This window comes from Lolium perenne, chromosome 6 (assembly GCF_019359855.2).
Source record: "Lolium perenne isolate Kyuss_39 chromosome 6, Kyuss_2.0, whole genome shotgun sequence".
NCBI classification, from domain to species: domain Eukaryota; kingdom Viridiplantae; phylum Streptophyta; class Magnoliopsida; order Poales; family Poaceae; genus Lolium; species Lolium perenne.
Genome location: NC_067249.2, coordinates 266,792,871 through 266,818,493, shown reverse-complemented (window position 1 = coordinate 266,818,493; position 25,623 = coordinate 266,792,871). Strand labels below are relative to the sequence as shown.

The following is a 25,623-nucleotide window of genomic DNA, read 5'->3' as shown; positions in this document are numbered from 1 at the left end:
TTGGATATCCTTATCCATCCAGAATTTTTTGACCCGGTATAAATACTTTAAAATGGATTCTGAGGTAGATTCGCTGCGAAAATTATCTTACCCCTAATCATGATGGTTTTTTTTATCTTCTTATAGAACTTTTTCATGAATATGTGGTTCATCTGCCACATGTACTCTCTCCTTCTTTTCCTCTTCACGAGTCAGGGCCACTAGGCTCAAAACCTCAAAGATGGTGCAACACGATGACCGTTTTTGTGGTACGGTGTACCCCATTCTTCGGTAGTGTATGATACTTCCCACTGTGACTAGTTTTATAAAACTTTTTCATCAACCCGTGGTTCATCTGCCATATGTGCTTAGTCCTTCTTTTCCTCTTCACGAGGCGGCGCTAGTAAGCCATTATCGGCTAGCTCATCTTTTACATCATCAACATGCTGATTGTCACCTTCTTCAATGTCATCATCAGCTTATTGTCCACTTATAATTCTTGTTCTTGTTTCTCTAGCCACAATTACCTTGCTATACTTGTACTGCCTTTTCTAAGAGTAGTTCCAGAAGATATTATCCTCTCAACAGAAGAATGTCACTGACTGTCATTCATAAAACCATTGTGTGGGAGAAACCAAGGTTTATTTTAACAAGAAAGTACAAGAATGTACATGCCAAAATGGAGTCGGACCTGCCGGATAGTAGCAACCGCTGCCGTCCGTGGCGGATGCCACCGGACAAAACCTCCCCGCGGACTCCACGAGGCTTCCCCGACCCAACCGCCTTTTAAAACTCCCCAAAACCCTTCCCGCGTCACGCCCAGACAGACACACACACACAGAGCGCGACATGGAGGCCGAGACCTTCGAGTGCGCCGGCGACGCGGCGGCGTTCCTGCTGTCCCGCCTCCCGCACTCGGACAGCGCGGCGGACGCCGGCCGCGCGGCCTTCGTCGACGCCGCCACGGGCCGCGCGCTCTCCTTCGCCGCCCTCCGCCGCGCCGCGCTCTCGCTCGCCTCCGCGCTGCGCCTCGGGCTCGGGCTCCGCCGCGGCGACGCCGTGCTCCTGCTCCTCTCGCCCGAAGACGACCCGCTCCTCCTCCCGCCGATACTCCTCGGCGTCCTCGCGGCCGGCTGCGTGGTGGTCGCCGCCCACCCGGACGCCGCGGCCCACGCGTCCGGCGCGGCGATCGTGGTCGCCGGGCCGGAGGCGGCGAAGAAGGTGGCCGGCGTCATCGCAGCGCCGCTGCTGCTCACGTCTCGGTCGCTGGACCCGCGGAGGCTTTCGGCGGAGGAGCTCATGGACGGCGGCGACCCGGCATCGGCGCTCGACGCCCTTGCCGCGGACCAGCCTGGCCCGTGGGACGCGGCGATCGTGGTGTACTCGTCGGCGGGCGGGAAGCCAGTGATGACGACGCACGCCGACCTCGTAGCTGCCGTGGCTGCCGCCGGTGCGAGTTCACAGGACGAGGGCCGGGTCTGCCTGGCATCTCTCCCGGCTTGGGGCGCCGGCGTCCACGGTGGCTTGCCGCTGCTCGCCCTCGGGCTCCCTGCTGCGGGAGTGACCACGGTGCTTCTGCCGCCGTCTGCCGACCTGCGAGACGCGGTGGCCACCCACGGCGCCACTGACCTTGTCGTGACGCCCGAGGCAGCAGCAGTGCTCGCAGCTTCCATGGCGCCACAGGGGAAGCTCGCCGGACTGAGGAGGGTGACGGTGGTGGCACCGGCACCGCTCGCGGATGACGCCAGGCAGGAGTTCCGCCGGAGGCTGCCGTGGGTGGAGCTGACGGTGTTGTCCGACGCGCCAGAGACGGAGACGGCTGCCGAGCAGGTGCAGGTTGCTCCGGCAGAGCTGGGAGCTCTCCTGCTCGGGCAGCCTGAAACTGCAAGCCCACTAGCCATTCAGATTCAGTAAGAACCCGCTTTACATTGCCACAGAATTTGACGATCACAGAGAAATTGCAACACATGACCAATTTTCCACGTTCAAATCTTTCCAGGCACAAGGGCAAAATGGCAGATCAAATGTCAGCCACAAACGAGGCTACATCTCTGGTAAGACTACACTCATTCATACACTCAACAAACCAAATTAAACGAGAGGAAAATGGGACCTGCTCATCACATAGCATGTTTTAACACCTCAATAAAGGACTGTAAATTTACTCTATAAACAAATGTATTTCATCCAGTCGACGCAACCAGTGAATGAACATCTTTTTACCACAACCAATGAACATATTTGTATTGCTGTATGGCTAAAAACAAAGCTAATAACCCCAATTATATTTCCAATGCGGTACAGCCTTCGGTATACTTGTATGTGTATAATGCCATGCTTTCACTGTGCAATTGTCTAAACTGGCCTATGCAAAATTTCTACCAGGTGGCGCCACTCCAGAAGAAGATCCAAAAGACTGTTATGGCAGACATTTTGGCAAAATCCATCGCGGGCAAGTTCTTGAGGAAGCACCCAGTAGCCAGTGACAAGCAGGCCGTCTCAAAACTGTAGCAGCTTCGCTTGCTGTCATTCGCTGTAGGGTTGCTGCTTGTCTTGATGGACCTGGCATAGAGTGCTTAAACAGTTACAGATACTCTCAGAAGTTCTACCGTAAAAAGTTGAGCTATGTGACAAATTCAACAGGTAGCCAAAAAAAATTGAGAACTGAAAGCTTGTATGGACTACTTTTGGGAAATCAAGCTTGTCTTGGTGGACCTGACATCGAATGCTTGAAGATTTACAGACACTCTCAAATGTTGAAGTATGAAATATTTAGTTAAACATATGGCAAGTTGAGCAGGTGCTGTCTCTACTGTGCAGCATAAATACCAGTTTAGTACATCAAACAGACTTCAGCTTTATCATACATTCAATTTCTCGACCTCCAGGACTTCTAGTGACAGTTTTTGCTGTTCTTGGTTCTGTAAGCATACAAGAAATTGTTTCGAAAAATATGTGGAAATAAATGTCCTTATCAAATTAGGCCGCGAGATTTTCATCCAACATGAGTTTCATATATATGCAGTAATGTTTTACTGACAAATGATATTTTTAGATTATCTTCTCATAAAGCAACGTAGATGCGATTTTTAAAGATATCTGAACTTCAATATTCATTTGACAGATCATTCTACATTACATAGATGCAAATTTTCCTCAATATTCCCACACAAAATTGCTTCAATATTCCTACCATAAAAAATCTTTCAACACTACAATATGGTCTAGAACCATCGACACACAATCTCTTAAACCCAGGGTCACATCAACCTCCATACAAAAAGCTGTGCAAAATGATAATCACAAAGCTTTTGGTAATAACATAACACAAGGACATCAGACTTGTTCCATTCAAGCATATTGCACATAGACTTACTATTCATTATCGGAGACCTCTGCACTTCCTGCCACCCACTTCCATACACCCCCAGATTTCCGTCTTTGAGAAGATGTCATGGTTTGTTCCACCTGAGATATTTGTTGCTGCAATACTTCCAGTTCATTTTCCAAAGAACCAGCAGATTCCAACCTTTTGTGTGCAGCAGCAATTTGGGACTGGATTGAGCAAAGAGGAGAGGTAAGCAATCAGAAGCATAAAACAGAGTGCTCAAAATATGCATGTTCGTGCTCAGAAGTTATTGCAGTGTGCAAGTTCAGAACCTCCAGTTTCTGGCATCTTGAACCCTCAGCGGCTAGCTGATTTTCAACAGATTGAAGTTCCTACAAAAGAAAAGGAGAAAAAGGTGGGAATTTATTATGGTGAATCAAGAATTTTCTTTGCACTTTTCTCCTTCAAAGAAACAAATGGAAAGATAGTTTTACCTTTGTTAATTCACCGTAGGACAACTTCACCATATCTAGTTTATCCTTTAGCTTTGTGTTTTCAGCACGAACTTCTGTCAGCCGAGACTCTAGTTCTACTTTCTCCCCGTTAAGTGCATCAATTTCAGCAACAATTTGTTTGGAAGAACTTCCAGGTTCAGCTCTCTTCACATCTAAATCATCAGTAGCAACAATATCTTTAGTTTTCTCATCAGCAGCAGTTATAACAGCATAGGCAGCTGTCACAGAAGCAGCAGCGGCGGCAGCAGCTGGAGATTGGAGAAGCCGAGGTTGCACAAAATTTCTTGGCTTGGGTTTCATCACAAAGACCTGCACATTGCCATCATTTTCCTCAGACATTGAAGAAAATTGTTAATCGAAACAAAGAACACTAAGAAACTGCTAAGGGAAACAGAGAGCACTAAAAAGGGAAAACAGAGGATATGCAACTTCACCATGACAATGTCAAGCACTAGAGGCACCACACATAAAGACAAGCTGAGACACCACACCAGTTTTTGCATGTCAAGCACAGGATTATTTTGAACAAAATCCTATGCATAGTAGTTACTTTTATCAAAGTGAATACCTCATTGTTATATTTCCCATTATAACCGCCAAAGGCAATTAGAACCTTTTCACCATCAACTGTGGTCGAGCAAAGAGTTAGACCCTGGAAAAAGAAAGAAAAAGTTGGACAGAAAGTCAATATTCACCAGATTATAAAAACTTGAGCTCTCGGTGTCTTGTTTGACAGGAAAACTGATTAAGCGTATTGATAACATCTTTTTGTGTTGGCCTTGGCATTGGGAGGTGGGATTTTAAGTCACTATTAACATTTAACAGTATTGCATCTGAAAGTAACACAAGTTGCATGTATGTTTTGCCTCTGAGTTCATATGGAACTTCCTTTCACCTAGAATTTAAGTACCCTAACATTTATTAGAAATCAATGTAAACAAATGAAGCCAACTGGTATATGTAGAAATGCTCCATGAATAATCATTCTATTTCACAACTTCTGGAGCATTATTAGAAATCAATGTAACCAAATGAAGTCAACTGGTATATGTAGAAATGCTCCATGAATAATCATCTTATTTCACAACTTCTGGAGCATTATTTTTTTCAAAAAAACATGCAAGGATTCTATCTGATATGATTAAGATTCTGGAATAATAATTTGTGTGAAAAATCTTTGTGATTGAAGACAGCACAGTTGTGCAAATACTGCTTAGTGCATACCTCACAAGCGAGTGGATCTCGGACTGTCACACTGGTGACCACAGACCAGACAAACTTGGCAGCATTCATTACAATCGTATCAGTGGAACCTGCAACATGTGCATTTCCGTAGATACTTGAGCTCAAAGAAAAGCGCAAAACAAATTTAATAAAAAAAGGTAAATATAGCATCCGGCGTTCAGGCATTACCACTTGCATTATCTCCACCACCAACTATGTACCAGTTTTCATCAATCATTGTACCAGCATGGCCACTCCTAGGAGTTATATTTGCACCTTGAGTGTCAGGTTGAGACCACTCCAGCTGTTAAAGATAAACATTTTTACACAAGCTTCAGTTGAGTCCTAAAGTAAAGTGTTAAACCTGGCTCAAGAGGAAAATCCCTCAAGACCCATCTGTGTAGAGTACAATATTATTTGATAAACATATCTGTATGCGCTTATGATGTGTACTAGTTATTGCTAGTGATAGTGGAATAGAGTTGGATCCTAGTCATTTGATGGGAACAAATTCAACCCTGAAGTTACTATTAGCTTGATATAGTTTTGAAGTTACAAGTCCTACTACAAAGTAGAACTATGAATGCATGTGGAGACTTCGACAATCTTCAATAAGCTTTCAAGGAACGACTAAATATAGATGAATTTATCAAGTAAACTTTGGCTTAGCAGACTTATGGAATGTGACATTGTGACTTAATGCACAAGTGTACTTGTATAGCGTGGTACATAAGAACATTCAGTGCTTACACTTTGCAAGTCAAGCAAGTACAGATCACTGAAGCATGTGGAGTGAGAGGAACCGCCAAAGATTAGAAGATAATTATCCGCATAAACAGCAGCCGAATGATCATACCTAGGAGCTGGGCCCCCTTTCCTGTTTCACAATAACAAAGAGAACGATAAATTTGAAATCCTGAAAAAAACTAGAAATACATAAAGCAATATTTAGCATAACTAATAAGTAAACCCTTACTCTGTTGTAACCTCTTCCCACATCATTGTCTCCAAGTCAAGTACATGAAGATCACTCAGAAGTCTCCTCTTGTTATCCTCTCCACCAAACATTACTAATCTAGAACCAACTAGTGATACAGATTGCCCGACTCGGGCTATCTGATGGAAGGAGGGTTCAGCATGATCTCCAGTAAATTAATGTACAATTGCAGGAGAAAAAAAATCTTACTGGAACTTTTCCATGTGTATCAACAGCAGACCAGCTATTTGTTTCCACATCGATAAGCCAAACTGCATGCAGAAATTCAGCGCAATCATTTACATTCAGTTCTAGTACTTGTAAAGTTTGGGAGATCGCTCCAGAAAATGAAGAAATCAGGGAAGCTGTAACTTGTCAAGTTGAAATGAAGCATATTGATTCACCACAAGTTCAGAACGTGATAAATCTGTGTAGGCAGCATAAGTGAAACATGTGTACACATAAGTTCATCTACAGCACCTCTATGATAATGGAACTTATAATATTTAGGGGCATAAACAAGTATGTCATGGTCTTTGGTGGTGGTACAGAACCATAAGGCGGTAGTATAGTTATTCTCATTTTCATTTTTTTTAACCGGCAGGAGCGCTTCCTTTTGATTAAGAAAGTAAAAAAGGTATTTACAAACAGGTGGTCATGTTTTAGGCAGAACATGACGAAAACTACTATGTATGTCTAATCATACCCATAGCCCAACATGTTGCTGCTAGATGTTCTAGTATGAACTGAAGAAAAAGGAAATCCATAGAAGCACCTGAAACCTTATTCGATGCTGTTGCTCTCGAGCTCCCAGCTACAACTAGAAGATTATTCTTCCACTTGACCTGAGTGAGAACACTAGTCAGCATAGAAAATAAGGCTCTTCTGATCGAAAGGTTTACCGAGGTTAAGATGATAGCATTACCAAACTGTGTCCTACTAATGGTGGAAATGGCTGGTTCCCAGCATTATTTTCAATATTGAATTGACTTGAATCTCGACTGGGATTCAACACTGACCACTTGGATGTCTTAAAATCAAAAACCTGCCAAAAAAATACCGATGTTAGGACATAGGCATAGAAGGAGCAGAGGCATGCGAGACACGACCGGTTAGCATGCATGAGTGGCGAACCTGAACATCGGACAGAGAACGGCCATTTCGACTTCCCCCAACCACATAAAGCCTGTCTTGAACCACTTCCGCAGCATGCTACAGAATAAACAAAAACACAGTCTAAGGCAATTGCGCGGTATATGGTGGAGCAGCATATTCCGCGTGTTATCTTTAGATTGTGTATTGTCCGTTAAAGTTTGCTAAACATGATTCGTGGCGCTAGATTTAGAGCAATGCAACAGCAACTCCACTAGAGTAATTTCTTATCCAGTACCAACCCTGCAGTTTCGCTCGGCAAACCCGTGGCAGCAGGGCAGGATGCAAATTTCAAAATCCGCAGCACGCTGCCATGAATTAGCACCTAAGCAGTCATCATAGAAACCGTTGTCTGTTAACGTTTGCTAAACAGGTTTCTGCGCGTTGAAAGAGCGCAATGCAGCAGCAGCAGCAATAACAGTAACAAGTTGGGTACAGCTAATTCCTAACCATGTCTGCAGGTTGGATCAGCTATCTGTGGCAACAGGGCGGGATGGAAATGACCAACCGGCTACAGTATGACATCCCTGTGATCAAACCACTACCTCTACCGGTCTACGGATGAGAACAGATCAGAATTCGGACACGGCAGCCCAACCCGAGCGGGAAATCGCTGGCGTGGCGTGCGCACCTTGTAGCGGGCGGAGGGGCGGGAGGAGCCCTCGGCGGGGCGGAGCAGGACCCAGCGGTCGTACGGCGCGTCGGCGAGGCCGGCCCGCTCCTCGCCGCCGTTGATGGCGCCCTCCTCCTGCCCCATTCCCCCGCGCCCCTGATCCGAGATCGCCGCGCGGACCGGGCGGCGGGGAAGGGGGAAATCTGCTGGGGTCCGGTGGAAGCTTGGCCGCCTCGGCGTCGGTGGGCGGCGCGTTGCTGGATCTGACCGACGACGACGAGGCTTCTTCGCTCGCGGTTTAAACCCGGAAAGTGATCTGATGAGCGGCGAGTGCAGTGGTGGTGGTGGACTCGTCGTCGCTGCCTCGTTGTCGTTGCTTTGGTTACCTTTGCGTAAACACATCCCGTACGTGAACGGGCTTTTGGACGCGTATTCCAGTAGTTGTGAGGTTTTGTGGGTGTTATTCCCACCAAACACTAAGTCCTTACTTATTACTAATAACATGTTCAGTTCTAGTATACTGGACTAATATTAATCATCACTTTTTTCCCTTTTTCAAATACTAGTGTATTTTTATCAATCCCACTAAACTAGCTCTACTAGTCACCTGAGACTTAGCAAAACCGATTAAGGATTGGGTGAGGTAGGGGTTTCACCTAATCCCTATCAAAATTATTCCCACTAATCCACATAAAAACTCTATTACCAAGCAATATTTAAATGGGACACGCTCTACAATTACTATTGACTGGTTTCTCGCGCAATCGTAGCAATGTTTGCTTAGAAGCCATAACAAAAGTGTTCTGCTATCTCCATGGCAAAACTTTTTGAATTTTGCGATCTCCATGAGAAAAATTCTGCTATCTCCATGTCAAAACTTTTTCCTCTAATATTTTTTTGTATATCCATGAGAAAAATTTCGACTACCTAACCCAGCGCCATGCTCGTTGAGTGTTCATGCATCGACGTTAGGATTGTGTGCTCTCTAATTTGATCCAACGGTTGAATTTGTATGCGTATCTTTGCCTTAGGTAGCCAGCTATTTTTGTGGTTTCTACAACCTTAGATTTTCAAAAAGAGAAAGCAAAGAAAGCTAAAGGCGTAGAAGTTCGTTCAAGTCATGCCTCCTCTTTCATAATGGATAGCAAGGGATATAAACGCTCTTAAGCGGCCTCGTGGGTGTAGTGAAGACCATATCATCGTGCCTTATGTATTATTATTTTTTCCAAATAAGGTATCCTCCAATGCATAATAAGTATTTATGGTTTAGTACAACTTTAGTACGAAGTTCTACTAAACCACCAACAATTATTATGGATCGAAGAGAGTAAACGCATGTGTAATAAAATCGTTATAAACCAGCTTAGATTAGGAGCGTGATGGATCATGGATGAAATAATTCAGTTAATTAAGTCTTAAGAGACAACACATCATCGCTTACATCATCTCCCAAGTTTTGTATTCGGTTCTCCGTGCAATGTATGTGGGAACCAATCTCTGCTGCCAACTGGACATTTGTCGTCTTAGCTTAATGTGAATTGATTTTCATATAAAAAATAAACATGCATGAAAATGGTTTTCTAAACAAATAGCATGGTATATACCAAAAATTCACTTACGATCGCGAGCTACATGGAACTCTTATTTGTCAAAATTCGAGAACAGCATTTTAAAGTTTTAAAGAATCAAAAAATGCCTAGATGTATATAATGATTTACTCTACCATCATACGAAATCGCAACCTGAAACACTTTATATTTTCGGATTAACAGACAAAATCTAACAAAATTTGGACGACTGACTTTTTTTATTTACCATCAACTACTTTAGATGTCATATATTATGTCATTTCTATGCAGCACAATATACATGATATTTCAAATAGAGATTTTTTCACGTTGGTAGAATAAATTATTTTCTAGCTATAGAATTTATTTTCAGATTTTTTAAAACTTGAATTTTTTTAAAATTGTTCACAGGACGCTCTGTATAGCTGGTGATCCAAAACGCTGCACTCGGTATATATACTTCCCCTTCCCTCGATCACTCTATTGTTACTTAATTTTTAAATGCTAAGTTCCACATTCCACATTTCTACGATGACATATCTTAGTTTCTAAAGGGGGATGTATTTAAGTTGGTCAATTTGATGTAATCGATCATTGAGCTCCATAATGTACGGCTCATTTGAAACTACATGGTCAGCATTCCTTTTTAGTTATTAAATTGTACTCAACTTCATCAGTACAGTAGTATATACCAAAGCTTAGTATATATCTCACTCTTAGTATATCACAATCATGCAGGGAGACATGTCATTAAGAAAACGTCCTACTGGCTGGAAGCTTTAATTGCTATAGTATTGTATCCATTGAGTCCAAGCATATTCACACGGGTCCGTAGGATATTCCTAGTACGGCTTGAAGCATCGAGATGGTCAACGGGGAGCTTGCATCTCCATGAAAGCGGCATGTAAGCTTAACATCGTGCACTTGTTTGATTCTCATTGAGCTGGTATTTAGGTATGTAGGTTGACAGCAATCTGCATCTTGCTTGGGAACGTGAGAATGTTTATATGTTCGTGTGAAATGTAGCAGTATGTTTGAAATGAAATTCCAAATAGACCTTAAATTTAGTTAACGAGTATTATTTTGCGTTAGAGCGGATTTTCGAAAATTGTTCTAAAAATCTCAGCCGATCGAGAAAGTTCTTTTTTCGGGTGCTCAGGCGGTCGTCAAGTTCACGGTTCGGGTGAGCAGATTCTAGAAATCTAAGTACTAGTTCGACTTCGAAACTTAGATTGCTACATGGTATACATGGATAAGTTTTAACTCGATAGGCATGTGTGTGATGTTATTTTCAAGAGTTTGCAGTATGTCGTTTGCTAATATATTTCGAAGAGTATGACATGGATATCCAAAGAGGATTGGACTAACACGGTTCCAAAGAGTACTATTTTTTTTCTTCCTTTTTGGCCTGATTCATTTCTTGGTGATAGAATGGCCGAATGATGCTGGAGAGACTAGGTGTAATTGATAATTGATTGATATTAACAATAAACAGTCCAACTTTGTTTCACATTAAATTAACAAAAATAATCCAGGCATTTGTAACAAACAAATCAAACACTGTGATTTAGTAGTATTACAATATGCGATGGTTAGAGAAAATTCACATATCACCGGTGTCCTGTGTACAGTTTTTGAACCCAATATCAGGTCAAACCTACTTGGGACGCTGACGTGGCCGGAGCAGGTCAACAGAACCATGATCCAGCTGCCCCAAAGCCTCCGAGCAAAAAGGTGCCAGGAATATCCCTGCCCATGGGCCCACCGCCCAGCTTCCCAATTGCCCAGTTCACAAACCTCGTGTGTATGTGTCTCCTCCCGCGACCCGCAGCTGCAGCTACTCCTACCAGTCGCGCTCGCGGAAGAAGAAGAAGGAGGCAAGAAAAGCCTCACCTCCCCCGTGGCCTGGCCTCCTTCGCGAGCTGAACTTCTACCTCCCTAATCGCTCGGCCATTCTCGCCGCATCGATCACATCCCACCGGAGACCAATAAGCAAGAGATCGATCGCCAGTGCTGCTATCCATCCTAATCAGCCGCAGATCAAGGAGTGATCGATTGGAGCAAGCTAAGTAAGCAGACAGGAGGGATCGAGAAGCTACTGATCCGTCGAAGGCGATAGGCGCGCGTATACAGTGCATGGAGGAAGGAGGCGGCGCTGGTCGCCGCGGCGGCGAGGAGGAGGATGAAGACGACTGCAGAGACCAAGACCAAGAGACGGCGGCGGCGGCGGAGGTGGAGGTGTACTGCGCGGTGGGGAAGGATGCGGGGAAGGAATGGAGGGCGAACCTGCGGTGGGTGCTGGGCAACTTCCCCTGGAGCCGCCACCGGCTCGTTCTCGTCCACGTCCACCGCCCGCCGCGCCTCATCAACATGAGTACGTTTGTTTAACTGCTCCACCACCTCTATCTAGCTACCCCGATTATTGATTGAAATAAGAATGTTATCTTCGTTGGTTGCTCCGTCCAAGTTAGCTAGCGTAGCAATGTGCAATGCCAAGCTACAGTATCAGAACATCGATTCCTCATCAAATAAAGGAGCATAGTATACATTGCATCTGGTCCAAATTAGTTATTGCCGGTTAATGGAACCTAGACTGATTCAGGCGGCATTTTAGCTGAACCTAAACCTGCCGATTGATTTAGATTGAGGAGTAGCAGTTCAGAATTTATGTTGTTGAAATGTTGATTTTAGCGGTGTCTTGGTCGATACTCGATAGTCTTTGTTACCTTTTTTTTTTTTTGCTTAGAATCTCAGGGCTTTATTAACCTTCATCAACAGCACTTACAATGTCTGCCTGAAGGCTGGCAACAATAAAACTAGGGGGATGATCCATCCAAGCATCCGTCGACACCAAAGTGCAAGCGTGCTTGGCACAGAGGTGAGCGACAGTATTGGACGATCTTATTACATGACGAATAACAAACGAAACAAAAGAACTAGAGTGCCCTTCGATATCCTGTAGAATCGGCGCAACAACTGCGCGAGAACCAGCGCGCGAGTTCCAGAGATTCACAATCTCTAAGCAATCAACTTCAATAATCACTCGCGGAAAACCCCTGAGCTTGGCGAAGAAAACCCCCTCCCGAAGGGCCATAGCCTCAGCAATCAGCGGATTTGTAATCCCTGGGAGTGGCTTACTCCAAGCTGCCACGAAGCCGGATGGGTTACGAACAATGCCCCCCGCTCCACTCTTCCTATCTTCAACAGATACTCCTGCATCCGTATTTATTTTCACCCAGGTGTCATCTGGTGGTCGCCACCCATAACCTGGTAGTATAAGAGCCTGGTGCCTCAGAATCTCTAGCAAAGCCAAATCATCCCTCATCCTCTTCATCGACTGAACAGGATTCAAACCAGCCCGATCATGTGTGATATTATTCCTGGACGTCCATATCGCCCACATTATAGTAATCACCTTTGATCTATCCTCCTCTGGAACAATCGGATCAATCAGAACATCCTTTGCCCAAGTAACAGGATGCAAGTCTGGAATTTTGACATCGAGTAAAACTCTCGCCTCGCTCCAGAACCTCATCGCATGTGTACATCTTAATAAAGCATGTCTCATATCTTCGTCTGCAGCTAAGCAAACTTTGCATCTTGCAAGTGTGGTTATGTGACGGTACTGCAGCGTTTGTTCCACTGGCAAGATACCACGTAAAACTCGCCACCAAAAAACCCTCACTTTAGGCACCACCTTCAACTTCCAAAGTCGATCCCACAACTGTTTTTCACATACTGAAGATCCCGTAATCATCCCTTCCGCTAGAGCTGACTGCTCGTTCCGCGTCATCAGAGCACGATACGAAGTTTTAACAGTGTAGTTTCCCGACTTTTCTAAATTCCACGCCCAGAAATCTTCTCCACCACCTAAGCGCAAAGGGATATTCATTATAGCATCCGCTTCAGGGGCAATAAAATTATTTCTGATCACCGTATCCTTCCATGTCCAGTTTTCAGAGTCAATCAGCTCTGAGACAGTATTCAACGGTGTATTGCCAATGTGCACCGACGGTGTCATCGAACGCACTCCCGGTATCCACTTATCGGTCCATATCGACACTGATGTGCCATCCCCGATACGCTTAATCAAGCCCAAAGATAAAGCCTCGCGCCCAGCCACAATAGCACGCCAGGTAGCAGACGCACTCCGAGGGACTGACGCTTGCATAAAATCAGAATCTGGAATATATTTTGTTTTCAAAATCCGGCCACACAGAGACTCCGGATCAGTCATAAGCCTCCATCCATGCTTTCCAAGTAAAGCCAAATTAAAGAGCTCCAAATCTCTAAAGCCCATGCCCCCCTGGCTCTTTGTTTTGACCAATTGATCCCATGCAATCCAGTGTATAGATCGCCGATCAATCGAGCTGCTCCACCAATACCTTGCCATATAAGAAATAATAGTTTTGCACACTTTTTTGGTCAGCTTAAAACAACCCATGCTAAAAGTAGGAATCGCCTGAATCACAGCTTTTAGAAAGATCTCCCGGCCGGCGCAGGACACCATGCGCTCAGACCCGCCATTTAGCTTGCTCCGTATACGCTCACCAATATGATCGAACGTACCACTCGTGATGCGACCAACAGCACTAGGAAGGCCCAAATATCTTTCAGTAAAAGCTTCCACTGCAATGCCCAATAAGTTCTTCACATGTTGCCGATCAGTGAGAGGGGTATTAGGAGAGAAATAAACTGAACTCTTCTCCCTATTCACTCGCTGGCCAGAACCATCCTCATAGATTCTTAAAATATCATTGAGTCTCCGAACACTTCCTTCCTTTGCTTTCAAGAAGATTAGACTGTCGTCCGCAAAAAGAAGATGATTCACCCATGGTGATCGAGTACTCACTCTAATGCCTCTATCAATATTTGCACCACCAAAAAAATTCAAGAGAGAGGTGAAACCTTCCCCACATAGTAGGAACAAGTACGGGGACATGGGGTCGCCTTGACGAAGTCCCCTGGTTGGTACAAAGAATGGCAACAGTTCACCGTTCACCCTCACTGAAAATCTGACCGAAGTTACACATTTCATCACCAATCTCACAAAGTTGGTACTAAACCCAAGTTTAATCATGATTGCCTGAAGATAATGCCATTCCACTCGGTCATAGGCCTTCATCATGTCTAATTTTACTGCACAAACACAATTCTTCCCTTTCTTCCTTTTCTTCATCGCATGTACACTCTCATAAGCAATTAGTACATTGTCAGTTATCAAGCGACCTGGAACAAAAGCACTTTGCTCCTCTCCAATAATCTCACCCATTAAACCTCGTGCTCGGTTAGCAATACATTTAGCAGCAATTTTGTATAGAACTGAACAGAGAGAAATAGGTCGATATTGAGAAATCTTTTGTGGATGTTGTACCTTAGGGATCAGAGTGATGCACGTGTCATTCAACCTTGGAGGCAGCTCACCACCATTTAGAAAACCCAGAATAGCCGGAACAATATCATCCTTCACAACCAACCAATGCCTTTGGAAAAAACCTGCAGTAAATCCATCAATCCCGGGAGCTTTTGATGGCGCCATTTGGAAAAGAGCACATCTCACTTCCTCCTCTGTATAGGTCTTATCCAGCCCCTCATTCATGGCATCAGATACCCTTACAGGGACTAAATCAATTAGATCATTCATCTGCCTGTAACCTTGAGACATGTACAGATTTTGGTAGAAACCTTGAACCTCCATACAATTATCTTCCCAAGTTACACAACTCGAACCATCATCACGCTGTAGGTTCTCAATCTTGTTAATACGTTTACGATGAGCAGCTTGAGCGTGAAAATAAGCAGTGTTACGGTCACCGTCCCGTAGCCATTGCACTCTAGATCTCTGTCGGATCCAAATTTCCTCCTGCCTAAGAGCCTCACGGAGCTGTTTAACAATTGCTTTCTCCTCCTCATTCGGCCCACGTCCCACTGAGCGACGACGTAAATTGTTCAATCGCTCTCGAAGTTTTCTCACTTTACGTGACAAATCTCCAAACTCCTTGGATCCCCAAACACTAAGTTTTTCTTGGACAGATTTTAGCGCTTGTACCACACCCTCCAACCCTTGCATCCCTGCTCCTTTTTGCCAGGAATCAAGAATCAACCGATCATACTCGACATGAGTTTGCCAAACATCTTCATATCTGAATTGTTTTCTCCCTCTTGCTCTCTCCTCAACCCCATCCTCTCTGAACTGAACAAGAACAAAGCAATGATCGGATTCCGTCGAGACAATGTGTCGAACTCTATAATGGGGAAATTTGTTTACAAACGCCTCATCACCAAAGGCTCTGTCCAACCGGGCTTTAACATTCGCCTCACCCGCTTGACCATTATCCCATGTATACTCTACACCTGACCATCCCAGGTCATTGAAAGAGCAATCCTCTACTACCTCCCTAAATGCTCTCATTTGCCACTCCGGTCTTGCTGCCCTGGAGAAGTGCTCAGTCGCATACAATGTTTCATTGAAATCGCCAACACACAACCATGCCGGGTGCTCAACAGCATTCAGATTCCGCAAGGCTCTCCAACTATGATGCCGATCGCCAGCCTTCGGAGCTCCATAGAAGCAAGTTAATCTCCATATAAGATCACTTCTATTATTCCTCTTCACCATAGCATCAATATGGCAAGGACTAAAGTTTTTAACGTCAACATCCATCTCTGCTGACCAATAGAGAGCTATCCCTCCACTCAAACCATCACTATCAACCGCGAAGCAACCTCCAAACCCCAAAGAGACTTGCAGATCCTCCATTCTCTTCGCCGAAATTTTTGTCTCCATAATAAATAGGAGACAGGGCCCTTCCTGCTTCAGCACATTGCGAAGCTCACGAACGGACATGGGGTTCCCAAGCCCCCTGCCGTTCCAAGATAAGCAACTCATTGTCCCGGGCAGGGCTGCATTGCAGCCGCTGCCGAGTTATCAGAATTAGGTGGGGTAGGCTTATTCTTTTTTGCACTCCTCTCCCCCTCTTTACCATCCTCCTCAGCTGTGGGAACACCCTCAGCAGGATCTGAGAAAAGAACCAGTGCTCTATTGTTCTCTTCCTCCCTTACAGCCTCTAAGCATGGCCCTTCCACTCTCCTATAAACCAGCTTCGCATTTGCAGCTTTTCTCTTATTTACACTATTTTTCAGAGGTGAAGTCGCCTCTGGACCCTTCTCTGCTGCATTACTCGAGCTTCGTGTTTCAGCTTTGTAATTCTTGAAAGATCCCTGACCAGAGGAACCTTCACTATAAGTCGTTTTCTTCCACACATCTGGTGCCCTCAAATCCTTCCCAAAGGGAAGATCACCATTCTGATCACGAGTGCCAGGTGTCGGACATACCAAGTCCGAATGTCCAAATCTGCCACAGGAGAAGCAAAAATGCGGGGCATGTTCATACTGGATCTCATACAAATCCATGCCTTTCCTCCTTGCAGATTCAATCAGGACCCAACGTCTCAAGGGATTAGCAATAGCAACAGTCACTCTCGCCCTTAAGAAACCACCAGTATGATCAAACTGAACCTCTTTAACTTGCTTATCAATCTGTTGCGCGATCGGCAACCACCACTTCTTCTCCCGCAGGTTAAACGGCAGATTCAAAACTCTAACCCAAATTGACAGCCTATCAAACTTCAGTTCGGAGGGCTTCATACATTCTTCATATTCCGATAGAATCACCGCATTATTGCTGACATGCCATGGCGATCCCTCCCAAACTCTCTCCCTATCTCTTGCAGTGGCAAATTCAGCCACAAACATGTTGGCCCCCACTGATCGGAAGGCCAAACCCTTAGGGTTTCCCCAAGCAGGACGTAGAGCACTAGCAATGGTTTGTATGTGAAAAACATTGCGATGCAGCACCTTACCCGCCAGCATCCACTTCTGCACCTCATCCTCCTCACGATCATCCAAAACCAGGGGAGTCGCCTCTTCATCTGTAATATCAAGTTTCCCCAGTTGTTCCTCTAGCTTTGCCCGCGCCGCCCTTGGCGACATGGTCTCCGCTACCTTCTCCTTCCCGCGCTCCGACGACATGTGGAGCCGGTCTACTCTTGCCTTCCCGCCGGTGAGATCGACAGGCGCCGCCACGAACTCCACAAACCCTAGTCGCCCCGTAGAGAGGTTCCGAGAGTTACGGGAACTTTTTTTCGCCGTATTCTTCTGCAACTAATATGGCTGCTCATAGTCTTTGTTACCTACGCATGCACTTTTGTGTTCCGACGAGGAATCTGGACGCATCAGTACGTACTTCTCATGCTTGTTACATTTGCTGGGTGCACGTACGGGCTGACGATGACTTGCAGTGGGGGCGTGGGTCCCGGTGAGCCAGCTGGAGGAGCACGAGGTGGCCGCGTACAGGAAGCTGGAGGAGGAGAGGGCCGGCAGGGCCCTCGACCATCTCCTCCACATCTGCACAAGTCAACGGGTTCGTTCCTTAATTTCCTAGCCTTCTTCTCGCGTTCGATCATGTCAACATCCTTGCACGCACGACGACTATCTTCATCTTGATCCCCACCCTGTAGATGCTGAGAACTAGGTACATGCTGAATTAAACTCGTGCCTTGGTTGTCGATCAGGTCCACGCGCGCAAGGTCGTCGTCGCCGGGGACGACGCGGCGAGGGCCCTGGTCCAGCTCGTCGAGGACCATGGCGTCGCCGAGCTCGTCATGGGCGCCGCCGCCGACAGGGCCTACACCAGGTAACCACACCAACCAGCTCCTCGATCGTGTCCTTCAACGAGTTCACATGTACACATTCAGTTGGATCGTGCTTGGTAGGTACCATCGATCACTAGTGTTAGCGTCACTGTGCGTCTAAATTCAGAGATGATATTTCCTGGCTAGATCGATGCAATGTTACAAGGTTTTTTTTTTTAATCTGTCGGCGAGCATACCCGTGGGCGCCGGTCCGGTGCGCATTCGGTTAATTTGGTTATCGGTTTCGATAATAACCAAACTAATCAAAGTTGACGCGAATTTTTGAATAGCACATAAATTTTATGAATATATAAATCATATTTTTCTATTTTTATGATTGAATAGAATATTTTACAAGAGAAAGCCACAAAAATACAAAAAAAGTGCAGCCAAAATAAAAATGTAGCTTAGGCTGGTAGTTGAACTCAGGACCTGTGCACAAAGTGGCACAAACATACAAGCCTATAACATCACGATGGGACGTGTGTAAACCTAAATTCAAAGCTTATATAAATGCAGACTGTGAAGTTTCGCTAGATAGGAGATAAAAAAGTGTTCGAACCGAATTATTTCGGTTTTTAACTGAATTAACCATTCACATATGGTTAGCTATTTTGCTAACTGTAACCTAACTTAAAACTGAAAAAACCATAATTTGGTTACGGTTTGGTTTTTTACGGTTCGGTTTTCAGTTTCGGTTCGGGTATGCCCAGCCGAAGGCGCCGCTAATTAAGGTTTTCAAAAATACAGGAAATACCATTCAAGCTTTGTCAAACAAATTTATAAATGTTTCAAAATAAATTGAATTTAAGATCATTAGGTAGATATTGGTGAATTTCCCGGTAGAAAGATTTCTCCATCGGTGCTAACAGGAATCAGTGAGATTTCGAAAATATCGGCCTAAGAGAAAACCCTAAGTCTGACTAGTGATAGCTGTGGTGGTTGTTTCTTGTCAGGAAGATGCGTGCGCCAAGATCTAAGAAGGCGGTGATGGTGCAGCGGAAGGCCAACACCAATTGTAGGATCTGGTTCATCTGCAAAGGAAACCTCGTCTGCACCAGGTATGTATTAACAAAAATTCACTTTGAACCTCGCTTGCCGTGAAGCTATATATTTTTCAAAATTTGTGATCCCAAAATTTCAAAAAAAAAAGTATAAAGGAAGATAATGGTGTACACTACCAACGTGCAAAATCTCAACCTAAAATAAAATTATATTCTAAGCTTAACAAAAATGAAAAAATCTGAAAATTTTGGGAGGTTTGAAAATTTATCATTATTGTCACTACTTTAGATGTCAAATACTAGGTATTTTGAGGTGACATTTTTTTTGTGTTAGACGGAAGGCTCGGTAGAAGCCTAGTTTTAAATTACTAAAGCCAACAAGGTTCAACACACGAACCACACAACAAAGTCTGAACCAGTTTTACAACACAAAGCAGTGAAGAAACACCCCAACATCAACACTACTAGAAACTAAGAAGGAAGGATAACGGCAAGATGAAAGACCCCTAAAACGGTAGATCTTGCACAGTAGTTTGGAGCGCACGGATCCTGACAATTGTCGGCTCCACTGCCACTCTGTCCTGCCTCCTAGCCACCGGTCTCCACACCTTCAAGTATAAAGAAATTTTAGAAAGGGCATCAGTAGGCTGAGCCAAGAAAGATCTATTGATCGTAAACTTGTTCCTAACATTCCACATCGTCAGAGCCATGCAACACGTCCAAAGGACCTGTTTGGTTTGCCCAACGCATCTGTGCAGGAGCCTATAGATATCCACAAAACATAAGGGGTTCTAGGAGCATCCCAACAGTTGACTAACTGCATTCCATAGGAATTTGGCGAGAAGGCACAAGAACATATGATTTGCGTCCTCAAACTCGTTAGATAGAGCACAGCGGCCCGTAGACCGGTCGTGCGTTAGGTGGATGTTGCCATTAGACGACTACCGCTTTCGAACCGGCTACCAAAAAATACAAACTTTAAAACGAACTGCAATCTTCCACGGCTCGCTATAGCTAGTGCTTCCTCTCCATCCCTTGGCAGAGCTAGCGATACAGGGAGTGCACCTACAATTTGCCCGAAGGATCTAAGGGTCACACAAAGCCATCGGGACCTGGCGACGGGGTCATGCCCTCCATCAACCGACGCAAATTTGCTAGCTCAATGCGCCTCCATGGCCTAGCTCGCGACGGAAGGGGAGGCACCATCCCTCCCCATCCCAGGATTGGGCCACCATCATCTCCGGCTCCACCGCAATAGGAAAGAGGGCCGGGAAGCTCTCCCTTAGTGTCCTAGCCCCTAGCGACCAATCTAACCATAGTCGTGTGTATTAGCCGTTGTTCACCAGGTGCTTGACCCCCAAGCCAAACACCCACTTGATCTTCTAGATCGAGTTTCTAAATTGCGAACCCAGACGATGGGAGTCAACCAAGAGGTCCTTCACAAGAAGGTATTTCCTTCTAATTATATCGGCCCACAAGCCCTGACCTCCTGTACAGATTTTCCAAATCCATTTGACCATTAGGCAGATGTTCATGATTTTCGTGTCATAATCCGCAATCCCACCAAAAAGTCTCGAGTTCACACGTCGCATCCCACCTGATCCAGTGGAGCTTACGCTTTTTTTTGTGTGTGTGTGTTTGTAGGTTACATTATTTTCTACATCTACAATTTTGTATCTTTTTTTTTTTTGAAACTTCAAATCGTCGTTGAACAATTCTGAAAACGAGCTCCCTGTCGCCCATGACCCAAAAGTACGCACTCTATGTATGTATCTTTAGTTCTTTACGTGGCTATGTAGCATGTGAGTGTCGTCCTCTGTCTGAAAATTTGAGTGAGACATTTTGGGGCTTTTACATCAGCAGTGATTTTTTTTTTCGATGAAGACATAAGTTGTGGATAACTTGTGAACAGTTTAAATATGTCAAAATGGTTCTTCTTAGCACCGAATAAAATAGGCAATTAGCGAGCTTCAGAAATCAAGTGGCACATTTTCATCATTTTGTTACATTACAGTTTAGTCTTTTATTTCGATGTAACTGGTCATGGAACAGGGAGGCCAGTGAGGAGCAGAGCAGGGCGGAGCCATCCACGGCGAGCACGAGCCCGCGGTCGAGCATTTCCGACTACTCGAGATCCAAGGCCTCACTGCACGGCGACGGCGACGGCGAGCCGTCAGGTAGTATGCACGACCCGGCCACGGCAACGGTGGCTCTGCGCCGGACCCCGAGCAGGGACGGCAGTGACAGCGCGGAGGATTCCGGCCACGAAGAAGCGGCGGCGGAAGCGGGGCCGTCGGCCGCCACGCGGAGGGTTCAGGATGTCAACGAAGACCCGCCCACTCCTTCCCACGATGGTTCAGTATGTGCAACGCTGGCATTTCTTATTCGCATCTTTTCGTGCACGATCGTGTCTGAGTGATCGTGTTTGCCAGGACGATGCGAACGAGATGGACGACGCGTTGCGCGAGAAGCTCAGGGACGCGATCATGGAGGCCAGGAACCTGAAGCAGGAGGCGTATGAGGAGACCCGCCGGCGGCAGAAGGCCGACCGCGACCTGGCCGAAGCATCCAGGATGGTAATTACTTTCCAAATAAAAGAGATGAACTCGATTTGCTTCAAATGCACGATCTTCGTAATCTATTTCTTGAGCATTCTGCTAACCACAACCATGGTACGATTCTGATGGGTGCAGGCCAGGGACGCGGAGCGCTCGTGGCAGGCGGAGGCGAGGCGCCGGAAGGAGGCGGAGGAGCGGCTGGCCAGGGAGCGCGCGGCCATGGAGCAGGACAGGCGGGAGCTGGACGCCATACTCGAGAAGATACGGGCGGTGGACGGCCGAAGCGCCGAGCTCGAGCTCGAGATCGCCGGCTCCGAACGCGCGATGGGTGAGCTCGGCGCCAGGATGTCCGAGTCGTGCACCGTGCTCGACGCGCTCCGGCTGGAACGCAGCTCGGCGCCGGTTGAAGTTGAAGTTGAAGTGGGTGCTGATCAAGGCTTGGGCTTTTTGCGGCTTGGTTTTTCGGAGCTGGAGGAGGCGACAGACGGTTTCGATGAGTCTGCCAGAATCGGCGGTGGCGTGTACAGAGGGACCCTGCGCGGCATGGGCGTGGCGGTGAAGGTCATCTCGCCCGACATCGCTGTCGACGAGGCGCGGTTTGTCCGTGCGGTGGACGCCATGGCCAGGGCGAGGCACCCTGGCCTCGTCACGCTCGTCGGCGCGTGTCCAGAGGCGCGCGCCGTGGTGCACGAGCTCGTGCCGGGCAGCAGCCTGGAGGACCGCTTCTCCGGTAAGGCGCCACCGCTGCCGTGGCACGCGCGGTGCAGCGTCGCGTACCGCACCTGCGTCACACTGGCGTTCCTCCACTCGACGGGCACGGTGCACGGCGACGTCCGGCCGGCGAACATCCTGCTCGAGGACGAGCGGTGCTCCTCCAGCAAGCTAGCCGGCCTCGGCATGCGCAGTCTCGCGGCGCCGAAGGGCGTCGGGGACATGGCGCTGGCGTACGTGGACCCGCGGTGGCTGGCGACGGGGGAGGAGCCGACGCCGCAGTGCGACGTGCACGCGCTGGGCGTGGTGCTGCTCCAGCTGGTCACTGGCATGCCGGCGTTCGCGGCGAAGAAGGCGGCGCGGGAGGCCGCCGACGGGAACGCGCCCTGGCACGAGGTGGTGGACACGAGTGCGGGAGGGTGGCCGATGGAGCGCGCCACGGAGGTGGCGCTCCTCGGGCTGAGATGCTGCGACGACGACGGAGCACCGGCGCGTGGCCGGAGCCCGGGAGAGATGCTGGAGGAGGCGCGGGGCGTGCTGGAAGCAGCGACGAGTGCCGCGCCGGGAAGGACGTGGTCGTCGCTGTCGTCGTCGTCGGCAGCGGCGTCCGACGGCGGCGCCCCGTCCTACTTCCTCTGCCCGATCCTCAAGGTTTGCCACGCATTCGATCACTGGCGCGTCGCTTGGTGGTATCCATTCCATGGTGGTGACGCGCGTAACGATGGATGTTTTGCATTTTGCAGGAGGTGATGAGGGACCCGCAGATCGCCGGCGACGGGTTCACGTACGAGGCGGAGGCGATGAGGGAGTGGCTGGGGAGCGGCCACGACACGTCGCCGATGACCAACCTGAAGCTCCCCTCCGACGAGCTCGTGCCCAACCACGCGCTCCGCGCCGCCATCCAAGAATGGCGCCACACCAGGCCGCGTAGCTCCTCCTGTGGCCGGTTTTTGTGAGATTTGAATTCCGTGCGTGAGGAATGTATAGCAGGAGGCATTTTTTTTTCTTCATGTTCGTTCGTTTCCACGCTAGCCATGGTAGTTTTCAGAATTGTAGAGAGTATGCATGCATGCACTTGATGTTTTTCAACAAAAAAAAGCTAAGCATGGCCCTCCACGCAAATAGGGGCGCGGCTCGTCTGCAGTAGAGTAACTACTGTATCAGTACAGTAACTAGGCTCATCTGCCGTTCAATTGCATCCAACGGTAATCTAAAGTACATTGTCTCTTCTTCCCTGATTCCTTCAGCAAAAGGCCATCACGGTGGGCGCGGCAATCTGAAGTACATTTTCTCTTCTTTCCTGGTTCGTTCAGCAAAGGCCATCACGGTGGGGGCGGCTCGCCGGCACAGGAGGGGCATGGCAAGGCAGACACCGACGAAGACCGGGCGCCCTAATTTGTTTCCCAGCCAGAAGTGGATCAGCAGAAACATAGACGTGCACGTTCCGCTCCGGCCGGCCGGCTGGCCACATTGCCGAAACTTGTAGCTCCCGGTGCTGGCTAGCTAGCAGCTAGCCGCAGCCGCAACATTCTTGATTCCTTAATTGAATTTGGGTGCATGATTGATTGCAGTGAGGAAGATCGTATCAGTGTCAGTCCACACGCGCGCACGGATCCAATACGTACAGCAGGTCTCCGCCGCCAGCGCCGCGACTGGAAGCTTCGGCCGGATGTCTTGCAGAACCGGGAGGGCCGAAGTGGCCGGCACGGTTGCGCCCACGGTGCTGCAGCAGAAGAGGAGCAGCTTCGCCAGCTCCGGCCACCCGCCAACGACGCGTCCTGGCCCCAGCTTGGAGGAAGGCGGAGGCCCTGTCGTCCTGAGGGCGGGACATCATCCGCGGCGCTCGCGCGACATAGAGCTCGCGCCAGAGCACCCGCTCCACCATGGCGTGCACGCGGTGGCTGACCTGCGCCACTGCGCCGAGCGCCTTGAGCGCTGGGAACAGCAGCAGCACCTGCTTGCCCAGGATTCCCAAGTTCACGCTGCGGATCAGGGTGCCGATGCAGCGCCCTCCGTTGTTCCAGTCGTCGGTGACGAGGCCAATAATGGTGCCGCTGCCGAAGCGCAGCTGCCTCATCTCCCGTGTGGCTACCCTCATGATCCCCTCCGTCACCGGACGCCGCCGGAAACCAACCCCTCGTCGGAGCAACGGATGCTCGGCGGTTTACCGTATTGGCGTTTTGCTGAACGGACAGGGGAAGAAGAAAGAATCAAAGAGTGTTTTAGATTACCGTTAATTGCAATTGAACGGCAGATCAACCTAATTACTGTATCGATACAGTAGCTACTACTGCAGACGAGCCGCGCCCCGCAAAAAGCATACTTCTAATTGTCAAACAAAATTAATAAAAAAAAATTGTATGCACATCTCGACAATCTGTGTTCATTCGTACAATTTCACCAAAAAACGATTTTTCAGCCGATGTAAAAAGACAAAACATGTCTCGCAAAAAGCCTTATTTTTAACATCAAATTTTGTCTATTTTACTCAGCTCGGACGACAAGTAGATTTTTCGTGGAAAAACATTGTGCGGACATACCAAGTGAAGATATAAACGTGAATTTTTTGTTTGGAGTATTTTGACAATTGAAATTATATCAATAATGCATTTTAAAATAAAATGAGCATATGTACCCAAGAGCCAAAACATCACTGCCATAAGTGTATATATATTCTGGATTTTTATGTATTAGGTACATTTGACCCAAAGAATGATTGGTATGGCAATGATTCGGTGAAAATATCCTATTGTATATAAATATCCTATTATATACTATATATTTTTTTTTGAGGAGTGCTCCTGTGCTTTCCAATACTTTTTTTTGCACGTTTCCCAAAGCAGACGGATGGCTGTGATCACCGCAGCGTATAACTGCCCACTTCCCAAGACCCACTCCTCCTAACCACAGCCTTTGATCTTGCTTTGAAAGTTGTGCAAATAAAATTTTCAGAAAGCACCGGAGCACAAGTCTTTTTTGTTTTTTCTACCTGTAATAATGAACTAGAAATATCTATCGATATTTTCTTACAATATGGAGGATGCACATATAGAGATATAAGCACATCATTCATGCAAGTGAAACAAAATATTATGAGAAAACATGTTATAGCTAAATTTTTTTTTGACAAATACAGTGGGGAAGATCCCCACTGTGTCATTTTCATATATAGTGCCCAAAACATGGCATGGTTATGTACAAAGGGAGGGCAAGAGGTAAAGAAAGAGAAAGAAAAAACTAATCTATTCACAAAGTATCTATCCAATCTTGCAATTTTATTATTTTCTCACAATTAATATGAT

General features: G+C 46.9%; 3 protein-coding genes across 3 annotated transcripts; 2 read left to right on the top strand and 1 right to left on the bottom strand.

The window, feature by feature from the left end:
* The first annotated feature begins 828 nt into the window (after positions 1 to 828).
* On the top strand, positions 829 to 2,490 carry LOC127309878 (putative 4-coumarate--CoA ligase-like 8). The gene is made up of 3 exons (XM_051340590.1): positions 829 to 1,889; positions 1,979 to 2,033; positions 2,365 to 2,490. The coding sequence occupies exons 1-3, from the start codon at positions 829 to 831 to the stop codon at positions 2,488 to 2,490; spliced, it is 1,242 nt and encodes a 413-aa protein (XP_051196550.1).
* On the bottom strand, positions 1,990 to 8,151 carry LOC127305529 (acyl-CoA-binding domain-containing protein 4). Its single transcript, XM_051336002.2, has 14 exons — positions 7,806 to 8,151; positions 7,157 to 7,234; positions 6,948 to 7,067; positions 6,798 to 6,867; positions 6,233 to 6,294; positions 6,023 to 6,162; positions 5,797 to 5,923; positions 5,236 to 5,350; positions 5,047 to 5,135; positions 4,391 to 4,474; positions 3,802 to 4,131; positions 3,640 to 3,699; positions 3,356 to 3,534; positions 1,990 to 2,541 (listed from the first exon to the last, which is right to left on the bottom strand). Coding segments are annotated over exons 1-14 (1,581 nt in total). The 5' UTR covers positions 7,932 to 8,151; the 3' UTR covers positions 1,990 to 2,540.
* Positions 8,152 to 10,966: 2,815 nt separating this feature from the next.
* LOC127305528 (U-box domain-containing protein 33-like) lies at positions 10,967 to 23,443 on the top strand. The gene is made up of 8 exons (XM_051336001.2): positions 10,967 to 11,729; positions 17,656 to 17,777; positions 17,929 to 18,050; positions 19,005 to 19,109; positions 21,105 to 21,411; positions 21,485 to 21,628; positions 21,746 to 22,972; positions 23,065 to 23,443. Exons 1-8 carry the CDS (start codon positions 11,492 to 11,494, stop codon positions 23,275 to 23,277), a joined length of 2,478 nt encoding a protein of 825 aa, XP_051191961.1. The 5' UTR covers positions 10,967 to 11,491; the 3' UTR covers positions 23,278 to 23,443.
* The last annotated feature ends 2,180 nt before the right edge of the window (positions 23,444 to 25,623 follow it).

Coding starts and splice junctions, on each gene's coding strand:
- LOC127305529 (XM_051336002.2), bottom strand. CDS start 7,931: ATGGGGCAGGAGGAGGGCGCCATCAACGGCGGCGAGGAGCGGGCCGGC. Junction 6,868..6,947: donor CATTAGTAGGACACAGTTTG/GTAATGCTATCA, acceptor GTTCTCACTCAG/GTCAAGTGGAAGAATAATCT. Junction 5,351..5,796: donor ACTTGCTTGACTTGCAAAGT/GTAAGCACTGAA, acceptor TATCTTTAACAG/CTGGAGTGGTCTCAACCTGA.
- LOC127305528 (XM_051336001.2), top strand. CDS start 11,492: ATGGAGGAAGGAGGCGGCGCTGGTCGCCGCGGCGGCGAGGAGGAGGAT. Junction 11,730..17,655: donor GCCGCGCCTCATCAACATGA/GTACGTTTGTTT, acceptor GATGACTTGCAG/TGGGGGCGTGGGTCCCGGTG. Junction 22,973..23,064: donor TCCTCTGCCCGATCCTCAAG/GTTTGCCACGCA, acceptor TGCATTTTGCAG/GAGGTGATGAGGGACCCGCA.
- LOC127309878 (XM_051340590.1), top strand. CDS start 829: ATGGAGGCCGAGACCTTCGAGTGCGCCGGCGACGCGGCGGCGTTCCTG. Junction 1,890..1,978: donor CCACTAGCCATTCAGATTCA/GTAAGAACCCGC, acceptor AAATCTTTCCAG/GCACAAGGGCAAAATGGCAG. Junction 2,034..2,364: donor CAAACGAGGCTACATCTCTG/GTAAGACTACAC, acceptor AATTTCTACCAG/GTGGCGCCACTCCAGAAGAA.